Source organism: Chiloscyllium plagiosum, unplaced genomic scaffold (genome assembly GCF_037043375.1).
Source record: "Chiloscyllium plagiosum isolate Xiang-an unplaced genomic scaffold, Cpla_swu_hap1 HiC_scaffold_46, whole genome shotgun sequence".
Classification (NCBI taxonomy): Eukaryota; Metazoa; Chordata; class Chondrichthyes; order Orectolobiformes; family Hemiscylliidae; genus Chiloscyllium; species Chiloscyllium plagiosum.
Genome location: NW_028270184.1, coordinates 3,285,810 through 3,302,109, shown reverse-complemented (window position 1 = coordinate 3,302,109; position 16,300 = coordinate 3,285,810). Strand labels below are relative to the sequence as shown.

The 16,300-nt window shown below is 58.8% G+C and overlaps 1 protein-coding gene across 1 annotated transcript in view; it reads left to right on the top strand.

Annotated features, from left to right (window-relative positions):
• The window catches only part of LOC122545508 (atlastin-3-like), a 55,896-nt gene extending 41,859 nt beyond the window's left edge, over positions 1-14,037 (top strand). Inside the window, exons 10-12 of the mRNA XM_087983591.1 lie at positions 7,012-7,083; positions 8,730-9,161; positions 13,945-14,037. Coding sequence (XP_087839717.1) covers positions 7,012-7,083; positions 8,730-9,161; positions 13,945-14,028 — 588 coding nt within the window. The 3' untranslated portion in view covers positions 14,029-14,037. The remainder of the gene's footprint in view (positions 1-7,011; positions 7,084-8,729; positions 9,162-13,944) is intronic.
• Positions 14,038-16,300: the final 2,263 nt, after the last annotated feature.

The following is a 16,300-nucleotide window of genomic DNA, read 5'->3' as shown; positions in this document are numbered from 1 at the left end:
GATGTGCAGGTTAGGGGGGGTCGGCCATGTTGTATCGCCCGAGGGATGTGCAGGTTAGGCGGGGTCGGCCATGTTGTATCGCCCGAGGGATGTGCAGGTTAGGGGAGGTCGGCCATGTTGTATCACCCGAGGGATGTGCAGGTTAGGGGGGAGGGTCGGCCATGTTGTATCGCCCGAGGGATGTGCAGGTTGGGGGTGGGTCAGCCATGTTGTATCGCCCGAGGGATGTGCAGGTTGGGGGTGGGTCGGCCATGTTGTATCGCCTGGGGGATGTGCAGGTTAGGGGTGTCAGCCATGTTGTATCGCCCGAGGGATGTGCAGGTTAGGGTGGGTCGGCCATGTTGTATCGCCTGGGGGATGTGCAGGTTAGGGGTGTCAGCCATGTTGTATCGCCCGAGGGATGTGCAGGTTAGGGGGGGTCGGCCATGTTGTATCGCCCGAGGGATGTGCAGGTTAGGGGGGGTCGGCCATGTTGTATCGCCCGAGGGATGTGCAGGTTAGGGGGGGTCGGCCATGTTGTATCGCCCGAGGGATGTGCGGGTTAGGGGGGGTCGGCCATGTTGTATCGCCCGAGGGATGTGCAGGTTAGGGGGGGTCGGCCATGTTGTATCGCCCGAGGGATGTGCAGGTTAGGGGGGGTCGGCCATGTTGTATCGCCCGAGGGATGTGCAGGTTAGGGGGGGTCGGCCATGTTGTATCGCCCGAGGGATGTGCAGGTTAGGGAAGGGTCAGCCATGTTGTATCACCTGAGAGATGTACAGGTTGGGGGAGATCGGCCATGTTGTATCGCCCGAGGGGTGTGCAGGTTGGGGGGTCGGCCATGTTGAATCGCCTGAGGGATATGCAGGTTAGTGCGGGTTGGCCATATTGTATCACCCGAGGGCTGTTCAGGTTGGGGAGGAGTCAACCATGTTGTATCGCCCGAGGGATGTGCGGGTTAGGGGGCGTCGGCCATGTTGTATCGCCCGAGGGATGTGCGGGTTAGGGGGCGTCGGCCATGTTGTATCGCCCGAGGGATGTGCAGGTTAGAGGGGGTCGGCCGTGTTGTATCACCCGAGGGATGTGCAGGTTAGGGGGCGTCGGCCATGTTGTATCGCCCGAGGGATGTGCAGGTTAGAGGGCGTTGGCCATGTTGTATCACAGGGATGTGCAGGTTAGGGGGGGTCGGCCATGTTGTATCACCTGAGGGATGTGCAGGTTAGGGGGCGTCGGCCATGTTGTATCGCCCGAGGGATGTGCAGGTTAGAGGGCGTTGGCCATGTTGTATCACAGGGATGTGCAGGTTAGGGGGCGTCGGCCATGTTGTATCGCCCGAGGGATGTGCAGGTTAGAGGGGGTCGGCCGTGTTGTATCACCCGAGGGATGTGCAGGTTAGAGGGAGTCAGCCATGTTGAATCACCCGAGGGAAGTGCAGGTGAGAGGGCGTCGGTCACGTTCTATCACCCGAGGGATGTGCAGGTTGGGAGGGTCAGCTATGTTGTATCACCCGAGGGATGTGCAGGTTAGAGGGGGTCGGCCATGTTGTATTGCCCGAGGGCTGTTCAGGTTGGGGAGGTGTCAGCCATGTCAACCCGAGGGATGTGCAGGTTGGGCAGGTCGGCCATGTTGAATCGCCCGAGGGATGTGCAGGTTGGGGGGTGTCAGCCATGTTGTATCGCCCGAGGGATGTGCAGGTTGGGGGGTGTCAGCCATGTTGTATCGCCCGAGAGATGTGCAGGTTAGGGGGGGTCAGCCATGTTGTATCGCCTGAGGGATGTGCAGGTTAGGGTTGGGTCAGCCATGTTGTATCGCCCGAGGGATGTGCAGGTTAGGGTTGGGTCGGCCATGTTGTATCGCCCGAGTGATGTGCTGGTTAGGGGGCGTCTGCTTTGTTGTATCGCCTGAGGGAGGTCCAGATTAGGGGGGGGTCGGCCATGTTGTATCACCTGAGGAATGTGCAGGTTAGGGGGTGTCAGCCATGTTGTATCGCCCGAGGGATGTGCAGGTTAGGGTTGGGTCAGCCATGTTGTATCGCCCGAGGGATGTGCTGGTTAGGGGGCGTCTGCTTTGTTGTATCGCCTGAGGGAGGTCCAGATTAGGGGGGGGTCGGCCATGTTGTATCACCTGAGGAATGTGCAGGTTAGGGGGTGTCAGCCATGTTGTATCGCCCGAGGGATGTGCAGGTTAGTGGGAGTCAGCCATGTTGTATCGCCCGAGGGATGTGCAGGTTAGGGGGGGGGTCGGCCATGTTGTATCACCCGAAGGATATGCAGGTTAGATGGCGTCGGCCATGTTGTATCGCCTGGGGGATGTGTTAGTTAGGGGGCGTCTGCCATCTTGTATCGCCCGAGGGATGTCCAGGTTAGGGGGGGTCGGCCATGTTGTATCGCCCGAGGGATGTGCAGGTCAGGGGTGGGTCGGCCATGTTGTATCGCCCGAGGGATGTGCAGGTCAGGGGTGGGTCGGCCATGTTGTATTGCCCGAAGGATGTGCAGGTTGGGTGAATTGGTCATGGGAACTGCAGTTTTACAGGGATCGGGTGGGTCTGGTTGGGTTGCTCATCCAAGGGTCAGTGTAACCTCAATGGGTTGAATGGCCTGTTTCCACACTGTCAGGATTCTGTAACAGTGTCTGTGTGGGGGTATTGAGCTCAGGAGAACGCAGGGTTCCCAAACCCACAGGGTTCAGGGTAATACATTTCCTCACTCTGGGAACAGCTCACTCAGAAACCCCAGGTCGTGTCGGGTACCTGCAGCCTGTGACACTCCTACCCCTGACTGAGCTGAGGCCCCTCTGTACGGCCTGGCTGCTCAACTGCATGAGGCATTGCAACCATCCTGCTGTTGCCTGGTGTTCTGCTCAACATGCCAGCATTCCAGGCTGCAGGAGGGGGGCTGAATGGCCTCCTGCTGTTCCTGTGGGTGGTGGTTGAGGAACAAGTTTGATATTCCTCTCCCCATCTTTGTCTTCCTTCCCTCTCCTTGCGCCCCTCCCTTTCCTCTCTTCCTCCACCCCCATGTCTCTCTGTTCACCCCTCTCCCCTCCCTCCATCCCCTCTCTCTCCTCCAACTCTCCCTATGGTCCCCTGGCATCTCTCCCTCTGCCTCCACCTCCTTCTTTCCTCGACTCAACCCCTCCATCCTACTCTCTCTTCCACCATTCCCTCTGATTTCATTCACTCCCTCCTTTCACTCCTCTCTCTCCACCCTCACCACTCACCCTTCTCTCTCTCTCCACCCACACCCCTTCCCCCTCTCTCTCCACCCACACCCCTTCCTTCTCTCTCTCTCCACCCACACCCCTTCCTTCTCTCTCTCTCCACCCACACCCCTTCCTTCTCTCTCTCTCCACCCACACCCCTTCCTTCTCTCTCTCTCCACCCTCACCCTTCTCTCTCTCTCCACCCACACCCCTTCCCCCTCTCTCTCCACCCACACCCCTTCCCCCTCTCTCTCCACCCACACCCCTTCCTTCTCTCTCTCTCCACCCACACCCCTTCCTTCTCTCTCTCTCCACCCACACCCCTTCCTTCTCTCTCTCTCCACCCACACCCCTTCCTTCTCTCTCTCTCCACCCTCACCACTCACCCTTCTCTCTCTCTCCACCCACACCCCTTCCTTCTCTCTCTCTCCACCCTCACCCCTCACCCTTCTCTCTCTCTCCACCCACACCCCTTCCCCCTCTCTCTCCACCCACACCCCTTCCTTCTCTCTCTCTCCACCCTCACCCCTTCCTTCTCTCTCTCTCCACCCACACCCCTTCCTTCTCTCTCTCCACCCTCACCCCTTCCCTCTCTTTCTCTCCACCCACACCCCTTCCCCCTCTCTCTCCACCCACACCCCTTCCCTCTCTCTCTCCACCCACACCCCTTCCTTCTCTCTCTCTCCACCCTCACTCCTTCCTTCTCTCTCTCTCCACCCACACCCCTTCCTTCTCTCTCTCCACCCACACCCCTTCCCTCTCTTTCTCTCCACCCACACCCCTTCCCTCTCTCTCTCCACCCACACCCCTTCCTTCTCTCTCTCTCCACCCTCACCCCTTCCTTCTCTCACTCTCCACCCTCACCCCTTCCTTCTCTCTCTCTCCACCCACACCCCTTCCCTCTCTTTCTCTCCACCCACACCCCTTCCCTCTCTCTCTCTCCACCCTCACCCCTTCCCTCTCTCTCTCCACCCACACCCCTTCCCTCTCTTTCTCTCCACCCCACCCCTTCCCTCTCTCTCTCTCCACCCCACACCCCCTTCCCTCTCTTCTCTCCACCCACACCCCTTCCCCCTCTCTCTCTCCACCCACACCCCTTCCTTCTCTCTCTCCACCCACACCCCATCCCCCCTCTCTCTCTCCACCCACACCCCTCCTTCTCTCTCTCCACCCACACCCCCTTCCTTCTCTCTCTCTCCACCCTCACCCCTTCCTTCTCTCTCTCTCTCCACCCACACCCCTTCCTTCTCTCTCTCCACCTACATCCCTTCCCTCTCTCTCTCTCCACCCTCACCCCTTCCCTCACTTCTCTCCACCCTCACCCCTTCCCTCTCTCTCTCTCTCCACCCTCACCCCTTCCCTCTCTTTCTCTCCACCCTCACCCCTTCCCTCTCTCTCTCTCTCCACCCTCACCCCCTTCCTTCTCTCTCTCTCCACCCACACCCCTCCTCCCTCTCTCCACCCACACCTCTCCCTCTCTCTCTCCACCCTCACCCCTTCCTTCTCTCTCTCCACCCACACCCCTTCCTTCTCTCTCTCTCCACCCACACCCCTTCCTTCTCTCTCTCTCCACCCTCACCCCTTCCTTCTCTCTCTCTCCACCCACACCCCTTCCTTCTCTCTCTCTCCACCCACACCCCCTTCCCTCTCTCTCTCTCCACCCACACCCCTTCCCTCTCTTTCTCTCCACCCACACCCCTTCCCTCTCTCTCTCTCCACCCACACCCCTTCCTTCTCTCTCTCCTCCACCCACACCCCTTCCTTCTCTCTCTCTCCACCCTCATCCTTCCTTCTCTCTCTCTCCACCCACACCCCTTCCCACTCTCTCTCTCCACCCACACCCCTTCCTTCTCTCTCTCCACCCACACCCCTTCCTTCTCTTTCTCTCCACCCACACCCCTTCCCTCTCTCTCTCTCCACCCACACCCCTTCCTTCTCTCTCTCTCCACCCTCATCCCTTCCTTCTCTCTCTCTCCACCCACACCCCTTCCCTCTCTTCTCTCCACCCACACCCCTTCCCTCTCTCTCTCTCCACCCTCACCCCTTCCTTCTCTCTTTCTCTCCACCCACACCCCTTCCTTCTCTCTCTCCACCCACACCCCTTCCTTCTCTCTCTCTCCACCCTCACCCCTTCCTTCTCTCTCCACCCACACCCCTTCCTTCTCTCTCTCCACCCACATCCCTTCCCCCTCTCTCTCTCCACCCTCACCCCTTCCCTCTCTTTCTCTCCACCCTCACCCCTTCCCTCTCTCTCTCTCTCCACCCTCACCCCCTTCCCTCTCTATCTCTCCACCCACACCCCTTCCCTCTCACTCTCTCCACCCTCACCCCTTCCTTCTCTCTCTCTCCACCCACACCCCTTCCTTTTCTCTCTCTCCACCCACACCCCTTCCCTCTCTCTCTCTCTCCACCCTCACCCCTTCCTTCTCTCTCTCCACCCACACCCCTTCCTTCTCTCTCACCACCCACACGCCTTCCCTCTCTTTCTCTCCACCCACACCCCTTCCCTCTCTCTCTCTCCACCCACACCCCTTCCTTCTCTCTCTCTCCACCCTCACCCCTTCCTTCTCTCTCTCTCCACCCACACCCCTTCCCTCTCTTTCTCTTCACCCACACCCCTTCCCTCTCTCTCTCTCCACCCACACCCCTTCCTTCTCTCTCTCTCCACCCCACACCCCCTTTCTTCTCTCTCTCTCCACCCACACCCCTTCCCTCTCTTTCTCTCCACCCTCACCCCTTCCCTCTCTCTCTCTCCACCCACACCCCTTCCCTCTCTTTCTCTCCACCCACACCCCTTCCCCCTCTCTCTCTCCACCCACACCCCTTCCTTCTCTCTCTCCACCCACACCCCTTCCTTCTCTCTCTCTCCACCCTCACCCCTTCCTTCTCTCTTTCTCTCCACCCACACCCCTTCCTTCTCTCTCTCCACCCACACCCCTTCCTTCTCTCTCTCTCCACCCTCACCCCTTCCTTCTCTCTCTCTCTCCACCCACACCCCTTCCTTCTCTCTCTCCACGCACATCCCTTCCCTCTCTCTCTCTCCACCCTCACCCCTTCCCTCTCTTTCTCTCCACCCTCACCCCTTCCCTCTCTCTCTCTCTCCACCCTCACCCCTTCCCTCTCTCTCTCCACCCACACCCCTTCCTTCTCTCTCTCTCCACCCACACCCCTTCCCTCTCTCTCTCTCTCCACCCTCACCCCTTCCCTCTCTCTCTCCACCCACACCCCTTCCTTCTCTCTCTCTCCACCCACACCTCTTCCCTCTCTCTCTCTCTCCACCCACATCCCTTCCCTCTCTCTCTCCACCCACATCCCTTCCCTCTCTCTCTCCACCCACACCCCTTCCTTCTCTCTCTCTCCACCCTCACCTCTTCCCTCTCTCTCTCTCTCCACCCTCACCCCTTCCCTCTCTCTCTCCACCCACACCCCTTCCTTCTCTCTCTCTCCACCCTCACCTCTTCCCTCTCTCTCTCTCTCCACCCTCACCCCTTCCCTCTCTCTCTCCACCCACATCCCTTCCCTCTCTCTCTCCACCCTCACCCCTTCCCTCTCTCTCTCCACCCTCACCCCTTCCCTCTCTCTCTCCACCCACACCCCTTCCTTCTCTCTCTCTCTCCAACCTCATCCCTTCCCTCTCTCTCTCTCTCCACCCTCACCCCTTCCCTCTCTCTCTCCACCCACATCCCTTCCCTCTCTCTCTCTCCACCCTCACACCTCCCCTCTCTCCCTCTCCCCCGTCCCCTCCCCTCCCTCTCTGGGCTGGGACGGCGTGTGCTGCTCGGTTTGATCAGCCTTTGTTTGAAGGTAACAATCACTTCTTGTCTCTGACAGGCAACGGCTGAAGCCAACAACCAGACGGCGATTATGTTGGCCAAGAATTACTACCAGAAAGCGATGGAGGGGGTAGGGAGAGCCCTTTACTACCTTACCCTCAGAGCGTTCACCCTTAGTCTCACCCTCACCCTGCTGACGTGTAGAAAGTGACCCCTGTCCCAATTCACGTCCCTACCACCCCTTTTTAAGAAAGGTGCCATGTAAATGCAGGTCTTTCTTTAACTGAGAAGGGTAGTAACAGGCAGTCTGCCTACTGGCATTTTGCCTCTTCATCTCCACCTCCTTCCCCCCTGTTTTCCTATTCCTTACTGTGTCGTGTGTTCATCCGCATTCCCGTTTAATGGTTTGGAAAGGGCTCCCCCCGCGATTGCTGCCTGAGGGTGGGGGGTCCCACTCTCAGCCCACTCCCCGGATGAAGAGATTGCTCCTGGATTCTGGAATGGATTCATTAGTGACTGCCTTCTCTCGGCAGCCCCTTACTACTCACCCGTGCTCTGACCCGAGTCCTGATCCCATTTAAGAGACAAGGATCAGGAGACAAAATGGCCTCCTGTTCCTGTACAGCTGTCTCGAGGAGGGGAGGCTGAATGGCCTCCTGCTGTTCATGTGTGACAGGCTGGAGAGGGGGGGCTGAATGGCCTCCTGCTGTTCCTATGGGATAGGCTGGAGGAGGGGAGGTTGAATGGCCTCCTGCTGTTCATGTGTGACAGGCTGGAGGGAGAGAGGGCTGAATGGCCTCCTGCTGTTCCTGTGTGACAGGCTGGAGGGAGAGAGGGCTGAATGGCCTCCTGCTGTTCCTGTGTGACAGGCTGGAGGGAGAGAGGGCTGAATGGCCTCCTGCTGTTCCTGTGTGACAGGCTGGAGAGGGGGGGCTGAATGGCCTCCTGCTGTTCCTGTGCGACAGGCTGGAGGGAGAAGGGGCTGAATGGTCTCCTGCTGTTCATGTGTGACAGGCTGGAGGGAGGGGGGGCTGAATGGCCTCCTGCTGTTCCTGTGTGACAGGCTGGAGGGAGGGGGGGCTGAATGGCCTCCTGCTATTCCTGTGTGACAGGCTGGAGGGAGAGAGGGCTGAATGGCCTCCTGCTGTTCCTGTGTGACAGGCTGGAGGGAGCGGGGGCTGAATGGCCTCCTGCTGTTCCTGTGTGACAGGCTGGAGGGAGAGGGGGCTGAATGGCCTCCTGCTGTTCATGTGTGACAGGCTGGAGGGAGAGGGGGCTGAATGGCCTCCTGCTGTTCCTGTGGGACAGGCTGGAGGGAGGGGGGGGCTGAATGGTCTCCTGCTATTCCTGTGTGACAGGCTGGAGGGAGAGGGGGCTGAATGGTCTCCTGCTATTCCTGTGTGACAGGCTGGAGGGAGAGGGGGCTGAATGGCCTCCTGCTGTTCCTGTGGGACAGGCTGGAGGGGGGGGGGGCTGAATGGCCTCCTGCTATTCCTGTGTGACAGGCTGGAGGGAGAGGGGGCTGAATAGCCTCCTGCTGTTCCTGTGTGACAGGCTGGAGGGAGAGGGGACTGAATGGTCTCCTGCTGTTCCTGTGTGACAGGCTGGAGGGAGAGGGGGCTGAATGGCCTCCTGCTGTTCCTGTGTGACAGGCTGGAGGGAGAGGGGACTGAATGGTCTCCTGCTGTTCCTGTGCGACAGGCTGGAGGGAGGGGGCGGGCTGAATGGCCTCCCGGTGCTCCCAGTGGGTCTGAACTGTGTTCCCGTGCCTTTCAGCTGTGCGGAGGGGACAAGGCGTACCTGTCACCCAGCAAGATCCGTGAAAGGCACCAGGTCTACCTGGAGGCAGCCATCGAGAAGTTCCGAGCCACCAAGAAGATGGGCAGCCAAGCTTTGATCATGCAGTCTGAGGACCGGCTGACCAGGGACATCAGCGAGATGCTGCTCACCTACCTCAAGTTCAACCAGAGCAAGAACTTGTTCAGCATTGTTCGCACCCCCAGCGCCATGCTGCTGCTCATCATCAGCATGCACGTCCTCTCTGGCTTCCTGGGGCTCCTGGGATTCGGCTTTCTCTCGGTCATCTTCAACTTCGTCATCGGCGTGTGCTCGCTCACCCTCCTGACCTGGTCCTACGTCAAGTACACGGGGCAGAGCCCGCTGCTGGGGGAGATCATCGACAGCCTCAGCGAGAAGATCCTCAGTGGGGTGAGCGAACGATGCATCTCGACTCCCGTCCCCAGCCGGCGCCTTCAGGGGGTCCCTGGGACAGCCTGGCGACCAGCCATCCCCAAACCGGTGCGGTCTACGGCAGCTCTGACTGACGCCGAGTCCCCTAAGGCTGGGAAGGGGATGTGGGTAATAAACTGGTCAAGGTGGGGTTGGCCCGGGGGAGGGCCAGGGTGGGGGGTAATCTCAGCAGATCTCCGACCTGCAGGAATGTCGGGAGGGGCGACGACGGGCCGAATGGCCTGCTCCCACTCCCGGTGGGGGCTCCACGACCCGAGGGAGCTCAAGGGGGCCGCGGTGGGAGATTTGCCGGAAAACTCTCCACAGACATCGAAAACCGGGCCGGGGGGGAGGTAGGCCATTCGGCCCCTCGAGCCTGCTTCCACCCCCCCACCCCTCCAACTCAATATGATCTTGACCAATCATCCATCTCAGTTCCCCCATTCCCATTCTCCCCCACCCCCTGCCCCACACTCTTTGATCCATTTCACTCTCGCACCAATATCTATCACATGCAATGTTCCAGCCTCAACCACTTTCTGAGACAGAGAATTCCTCAGGCTCCCTCACTCTCTGCGCGAAGACATTTGGAGCCATACAGCATGGAAGCAGACCCTTCGGTCCAACCCATCCATCCCAACCCAATCTCGTCCCACCTGCCAGCACCCGGCCCATATCCCTCCAAACCCTAACTATTCATATACCCATCCAAATGCCTCTTAAATGCTGTCATTGTACCAGCCTCCGCCACTTCCTCATTCCATACACGTACCACCCTCTGGGTGAAAACGTTGCCCCTTAGGTCTCTTTTATATCTTTCCCCTCTCACCCTAAACCTATGCCCCTCTAGTTCTGGACTCCCCCACCCCCAGGGAAAAAGCTAATTACCCTATCCATGTCCCCCATGATTTTATAAACCTCTATAAGGTGACCCTTCAGCCTCCAACGGTCCAGGGAACCTTCATCTCAGTCCTAAAAGGTTTACCCAGCCCTTCCCCCCAACCCTGTATCCTGAGACTGTGACCACCCCTGGCTCTGCCTCCCCCTCCCGGCCCCACTCCGGTCATCGGAACATCCTTCCTGTGTTGACCCTGTCTAGGCCTGTTAGAACTTTATAGGTTTCTATGAGATCCCTCCCCTTACCCTCTCGCTGCCCCACATTCTTCTCATGGAGATGAGAGGATTGTACTCCCTGGGGCGAAAGAGATGGAGGACAGACGATGACAGGTTTATGGAAGGTGGACAAACTGCTCCCATTAGGATCCCGAGTGGGATCAGGGACTGGAACGATAGGGTCTGAGTCCCTGAGGCAGTACTAGGAGCTCTGCCTGAGCCCTCTCACTCTAACAGACCAGCCAATGGTGGAGGCTGGTACAATGACAACATTTAAAAGGCAACTGGATGGGTATATGAACAGGAAGGGTTTGGAGGGATATGGGCCGGGTGCTGGCAGGTGGGACTAGATTGGGTCGGCATGGGTGGGTTGGACCGAAGGGTCTGTTTCTGTGCTGTATGACTCTATGACTCTCCCAAACCACCTCACTCTCTCAATTCTCTATGTACAGTTACAGTGGGGAGAGTCTGCAACAGAGGGGCCACGGATTGAAATGCAAGACGTGCACAGTTGTGTGTCTGTGTGTGTGTGTGTTTGTGTGTGTGTGTATGTATGTCTCTCTGTGGGTGTGTGTGTGCGCGTGCCAGTGCACGTGTGGGTGTGTATCTGTGAATGTGTGTGTGTGTGTGTGTATCTCTGGGTGTGTGTCTGTGTGGGTGGGTGGGTGGATGGGTGTGTATGTGTTTGTGTGCGTGTGGGTGTGTGTGCACGCGCGCGTGTGGGTGTGTATCTCTGTTTGGGTGTGTGTCTGTGCATGTGTGTGTGGGTGTTTATCTCTGGGTGTGTGTCTGTGTGTGTGCATGTGGGTGTGTGTGTGCACGCGCGTGTGGGTGTGTATCTCTGTTTGGGTGTGTGTCTGTGCATATGCGTGTGGGTGTTTATCTCTGGGTGTGTGTCTTTGTGTGTGTGTGCGTGTGTGTGTGTGTGTGCGCGCGCGTGTGGGTGTGTATCTCTGGGTGTGTGTCTGTATATGCGTGTGTGCATGTGGGTGTGGGTGTTTATCTCTGGGTGTGTGTCTTTGTGTGTGTGTGCGTGTAGGTGTGTGTGTGCGCGCGCGGGGGGGTGTGTATCTCTGGGTGTGCGTCTGTATATGTGTGTGTGTGTATGTGCGTGTGGGTGTGTATCTCTGTTTGGGTGTGTGTCTGTATCTGCGTGTGTGTGTGTATGTGCGTGTGGGTGTGTATCTCTGGGTGTGTGTCTGTATCTGCGTGTGTGTGAGTGTGTGTGGGTGTGTGTGCGCGCGCGCATGTGGGTGTGTATCTCTGGGTGTGTGTCTGTATCTGCGTGTGCGTGTGGGTGTGGGTGTGTATCTCTGGGTTGTGTGTCTGTGTGTGTGTGCGTGTGGGTGTGTGTGTGTGCACGCGCATGTGGGTGTGTATCTCTCGGTGTGTGTCTGTATCTGTGTGTGTGTGCATGTGCGTGTGGGTGTGTGTGTGTGGGTGTGCGTGTGGGTGTGTATCTCTGTTTGGGTGTGTGTCTGTATCTGCGTGTGTGTGTGCATGTGCGTGTGGGTGTGTATCTCTCGGTGTGTGTCTGTATCTGTGTGTGTGTGCATGTGCGTGTGGGTGTGTATCTCTGTTTGGGTGTGTGTCTGTATCTGTGTGTGTGTGTGCATGTGCGTGTGGGTGTGTATCTCTCGGTATGTGTCTGTATCTGTGTGTGTGTGCATGTGCGTGTGGGTGTGTATCTCTCGGTATGTGTCTGTATCTGTGTGTGTGTGCATGTGCGTGTGGGTGTGTATCTCTGTTTGGGTGTGTGTATATATCTGCGTGTGTGTGTGCGTGTGGGTGTGGGTGTGTATCTCTGTTTGGGTGTGTGTCTGTATCTGCATGTGTGTGTGCATGTGCGTGTGGCTGTGTATCTCTCGGTGTGTGTCTGTATCTGTATGTGTGTGCATGTGCGTGTGGGTGTGTATCTCTGTTTGGGTGTGTGTATCTGCGTGTGTGTGTGCATGTGCGTGTGGGTGTGTATCTCTCAGTGTGTGTCTGTATCTGTGTGTGTGTGGGTGTGCGTGTGGGTGTGTATCTCTGTTTGGGTGTGTGTATATATCTGCGTGTGTGTGTGCGTGTGGGTGTGGGTGTGTATCTCTGTTTGGGTGTGTGTCTGTATCTGCGTGTGTGTGTGCATGTGCGTGTGGCTGTGTATCTCTCGGTGTGTGTCTGTATCTGTGTGTGTGTGGGTGTGCGTGTGGGTGTGTATCTCTGTTTGGGTGTGTGTCTGTATCTGCGTGTGTGTGTGCATGTGCGTGTGGCTGTGTATCTCTCGGTGTGTGTCTGTATCTGTGTGTGTGTGCATGTGCGTGTGGGTGTGTATCTCTGTTTGGGTGTGTGTATATATCTGCGTGTGTGTGTGCGTGTGGGTGTGGGTGTGTATCTCTGTTTGGGTGTGTGTCTGTATCTGCGTGTGTGTGTGCATGTGCGTGTGGCTGTGTATCTCTCGGTGTGTGTCTGTATCTGTGTGTGTGTGGGTGTGCGTGTGGGTGTGTATCTCTGTTTGGGTGTGTGTATATATCAGCGTGTGTGTGTGCGTGTGGGTGTGGGTGTGTATCTCTGTTTGGGTGTGTGTCTGTATCTGCGTGTGCGTGTGCATGTGCGTGTGGCTGTGTATCTCTCGGTGTGTGTCTGTATCTGTGTGTGTGTGCATGTGCGTGTGGGTGTGTATCTCTGGGTGTGTGTCTGTATCTGCGTGTGTGTGTGCATGTGCGTGTGGCTGTGTATCTCTTGGTGTGTGTCTGTATCTGTGTGTGTGTGCATGTGCGTGTGCGTGTGTGTGTCAGATGGGGGTTGAGGTGGGTTGTGAGGGGAGTGGGTTTACCCTAACCCTGTGGAACTCTCTGCCTGTCAGTGGGGACAGTGGGGAGGAGGTTAACTTGCAGGGGCTGGAGGAATGGGGCTGAGTGGATGGCTCACCCGAGAGCCAGCACGGGCCCGGGGTGGGGAGGGTGAGGCTTCCTCCCATACTGTCCATGCCCCATGGTGATGTCTCTAACCTCCAGGCCTGGTGGGGCACTGTAGATGCTGGGTGGGGAGTGCAGGGACCCGGTGTACATGGCCATGAGAATGTTCCACTCGAGGGAGACCGACGGTTAGACCGGTACGGCACAGGAACGGGCTTCTTCGGCCTACAATGCTGTGTTGGACGTGACGCCAAACTAATCGTGGGCCTGGGCTTAACGGGCAACCCCACCCGCCACTGCTGAGTCCAACAGTCACGCAACGAAGTTTTTGGGAGCTAACCGTGTAGTAAATGGAGATGCTGCACCTATGATACGTGCAGAAGGGGTGGGGGTGGATGGGATGGGGGTGGGAATGCCATTTGCTGACTTTGGACCCACTTTGTCGAACACCTTACTGAAGCCCATATAGGTCACGCCCACCGCTCTGCCCTCATGAGTCCTCTTCATTACTCCTTCAAAAAAACTCAATCAAGTTTATGAGACATGATTTCCCACGCACAAAGCCTTGTTGACTATCCCTAATCGGTCTGTGTCTTTCCAAATACATCTCCATCCTTCCCCTCAGGATTTGGTGACTTTGAGTCTCCGCCCGAGGTGGGGAAAGGTATTATCGAGGGGAGGGAGGGGGGGGGAAATGGAGGAATCCTCCAAGACCTGGGTTTTGCTGACCACAGCTGTGTCCCGCTTTGCAGATCACCAACGCGATACTGAACCGGTTCACCAACTCGGAGCAAGTGACCCTCATCGCCGGCTTGGCCCAAGCTGCCAGGAACTAGCGGGGACTGCGCTCGGTCATGGGCTCAGGGGTAAATAATTCAGAAAGACGTCTCAGAGCAACTCTCTCCCACACTCCCTCTCTCTCCCTCTCCGTCATGTCCATTGAAAAGTGAGAGCGGGTGGGGTGGGGGGGGAGAGGGGGAGCGAGAACTTGCCCCTCTCCATTCGAACCCGGGGGACTTGACAAAGTGGAGCCCATCGCCAAGCTCAGAGGCGGCTGGAGAATAGAGAAAGGGAGGTTGGTGTGATGGGCTGGAGGAGGGGAACGGAGACATTATGGGGCATATTCTGACAGCTTCGCTCCACGCTTCCACAAGCCACATCCCATCCTCCCCCTTCACCCTCCTCTGGCCCTGCCTTTGTCCCCCCTTTCCCTCTCTGTCAGGGGTCAGCCAGACCCCACTGAGTAACATTCCACAATCAGATGGTCAAGTGTTTGACTTAATCAGTGCTGAGGGAGCGCCGCACTGTCGGAGGGTCAGTGCTGAGGGAGTGCCGCACTGTCGGAGGGTCAGTGCTGGGGGAGTGCCGCACTGTCGGAGGGTCAGTGCTGGGGGAGTGCCACACTGTCGGAGGGTCAGTGCTGAGGGAGTGCCGCACTGTCGGAGGGTCAGTGCTGGGGGAGTGCCGCACTGTCGGAGGGTCAGTGCTGAGGGAGTGCCGCACTGTCGGAGGGTCAGTGCTGAGGGAGTGCCGCACTGTCGGAGGGTCAGTGCTGGGGGAGTGCCACACTGTCGGAGGGTCAGTGCTGAGGGAGTGCCGCACTGTCGGAGGGTCAGTGCTGAGGGAGCGGGCACTGTCGGAGGGTCAGTGCTGAGGGAGCGCCGCACTGTCGGAGGGTCAGTGCTGGGGGAGTGCCGCACTGTCGGAGGGTCAGTGCTGAGGGAGTGCCGCACTGTCGGAGGGTCAGTGCTGGGGGAGTGCCGCACTGTCGGAGGGTCAGTGCTGGGGGAGTGCCACACTGTCGGAGGGTCAGTGCTGAGGGAGTGCCGCACTGTCGGAGGGTCAGTGCTGGGGGAGTGCCGCACTGTCGGAGGGTCAGTGCTGAGGGAGTGCCGCACTGTCGGAGGGTCAGTGCTGAGGGAGTGCCGCACTGTCGGAGGGTCAGTGCTGGGGGAGTGCCACACTGTCGGAGGGTCAGTGCTGAGGGAGTGCCGCACTGTCGGAGGGTCAGTGCTGGGGGAGTGCCGCACTGTCGGAGGGTCAGTGCTGAGGGAGTGCCGCACTGTCGGAGGGTCAGTGCTGAGGGAGTGCCGCACTGTCGGAGGGTCAGTGCTGAGGGAGCGGGCACTGTCGGAGGGTCAGTGCTGAGGGAGTGCCGCACTGTCGGAGGGTCAGCGCTGAGGGAGTGCCGCACTGTCGGAGGGTCAGTGCTGAGGGAGTGCCGCACTGTCGGAGGGTCAGTGCTGGGGGAGTGCCGCACTGTAGGAGGGTCAGTGCTGGGGGAGTGCCGCACTGTCGGAGGGTCAGTGCTGGGGGAGTGCCGCACTGTCGGAGGGTCAGTGCTGAGGGAGTGCCGCACTGTCGGAGGGTCAGTGCTGGGGGAGTGCCACACTGTCGGAGGGTCAGTGCTGAGGGAGTGCCGCACTGTCGGAGGGTCAGTGCTGGGGGAGTGCCGCACTGTCGGAGGGTCAGTGCTGAGGGAGTGCCGCACTGTCGGAGGGTCAGTGCTGAGGGAGCGGGCACTGTCGGAGGGTCAGTGCTGAGGGAGCGGGGCACTGTCGGAGGGTCAGTGCTGAGGGAGTGCCGCACTGTCGGAGGGTCAGTGCTGAGGGAGTGCCGCACTGTCGGAGGATCAGTGCTGAGCGAGTGGGCACTGTCGGAGGGTCAGCGCTGAGGGAGTGCCGCACTGTCGGAGGGTCAGTGCTGAGGGAGTGCCGCACTGTCGGAGGGTCAGTGCTGAGGGAGTGCCGCACTGTCGGAGGGTCAGTGCTGAGGGAGTGCCGCACTGTTGGAGGGTCAGTGCTGAGGGAGTGCCGCACTGTCGGAGGGTCAGTGCTGAGGGAGTGCCGCACTGTCGGAGGGTCAGTGCTGAGTGAGTGCCGCACTGTCGGAGGGTCAGTGCTGAGGGAGTGCCGCACTGTCGGAGGGTCAGTGCTGAGGGAGTGCCGCACTGTCGGAGAGTCAGTGCAGGGGGAGTGCCGCACTGTCGGAGGGTCAGTGCTGGGGGAGTGCCGCACTGTCGGAGGGTCAGTGCTGGGGGAGTGCCGCACTGTCGGAGGGTCAGTGCTGAGGGAGTGCCGCACTGTCGGAGGGTCAGTTCTGAGGGAG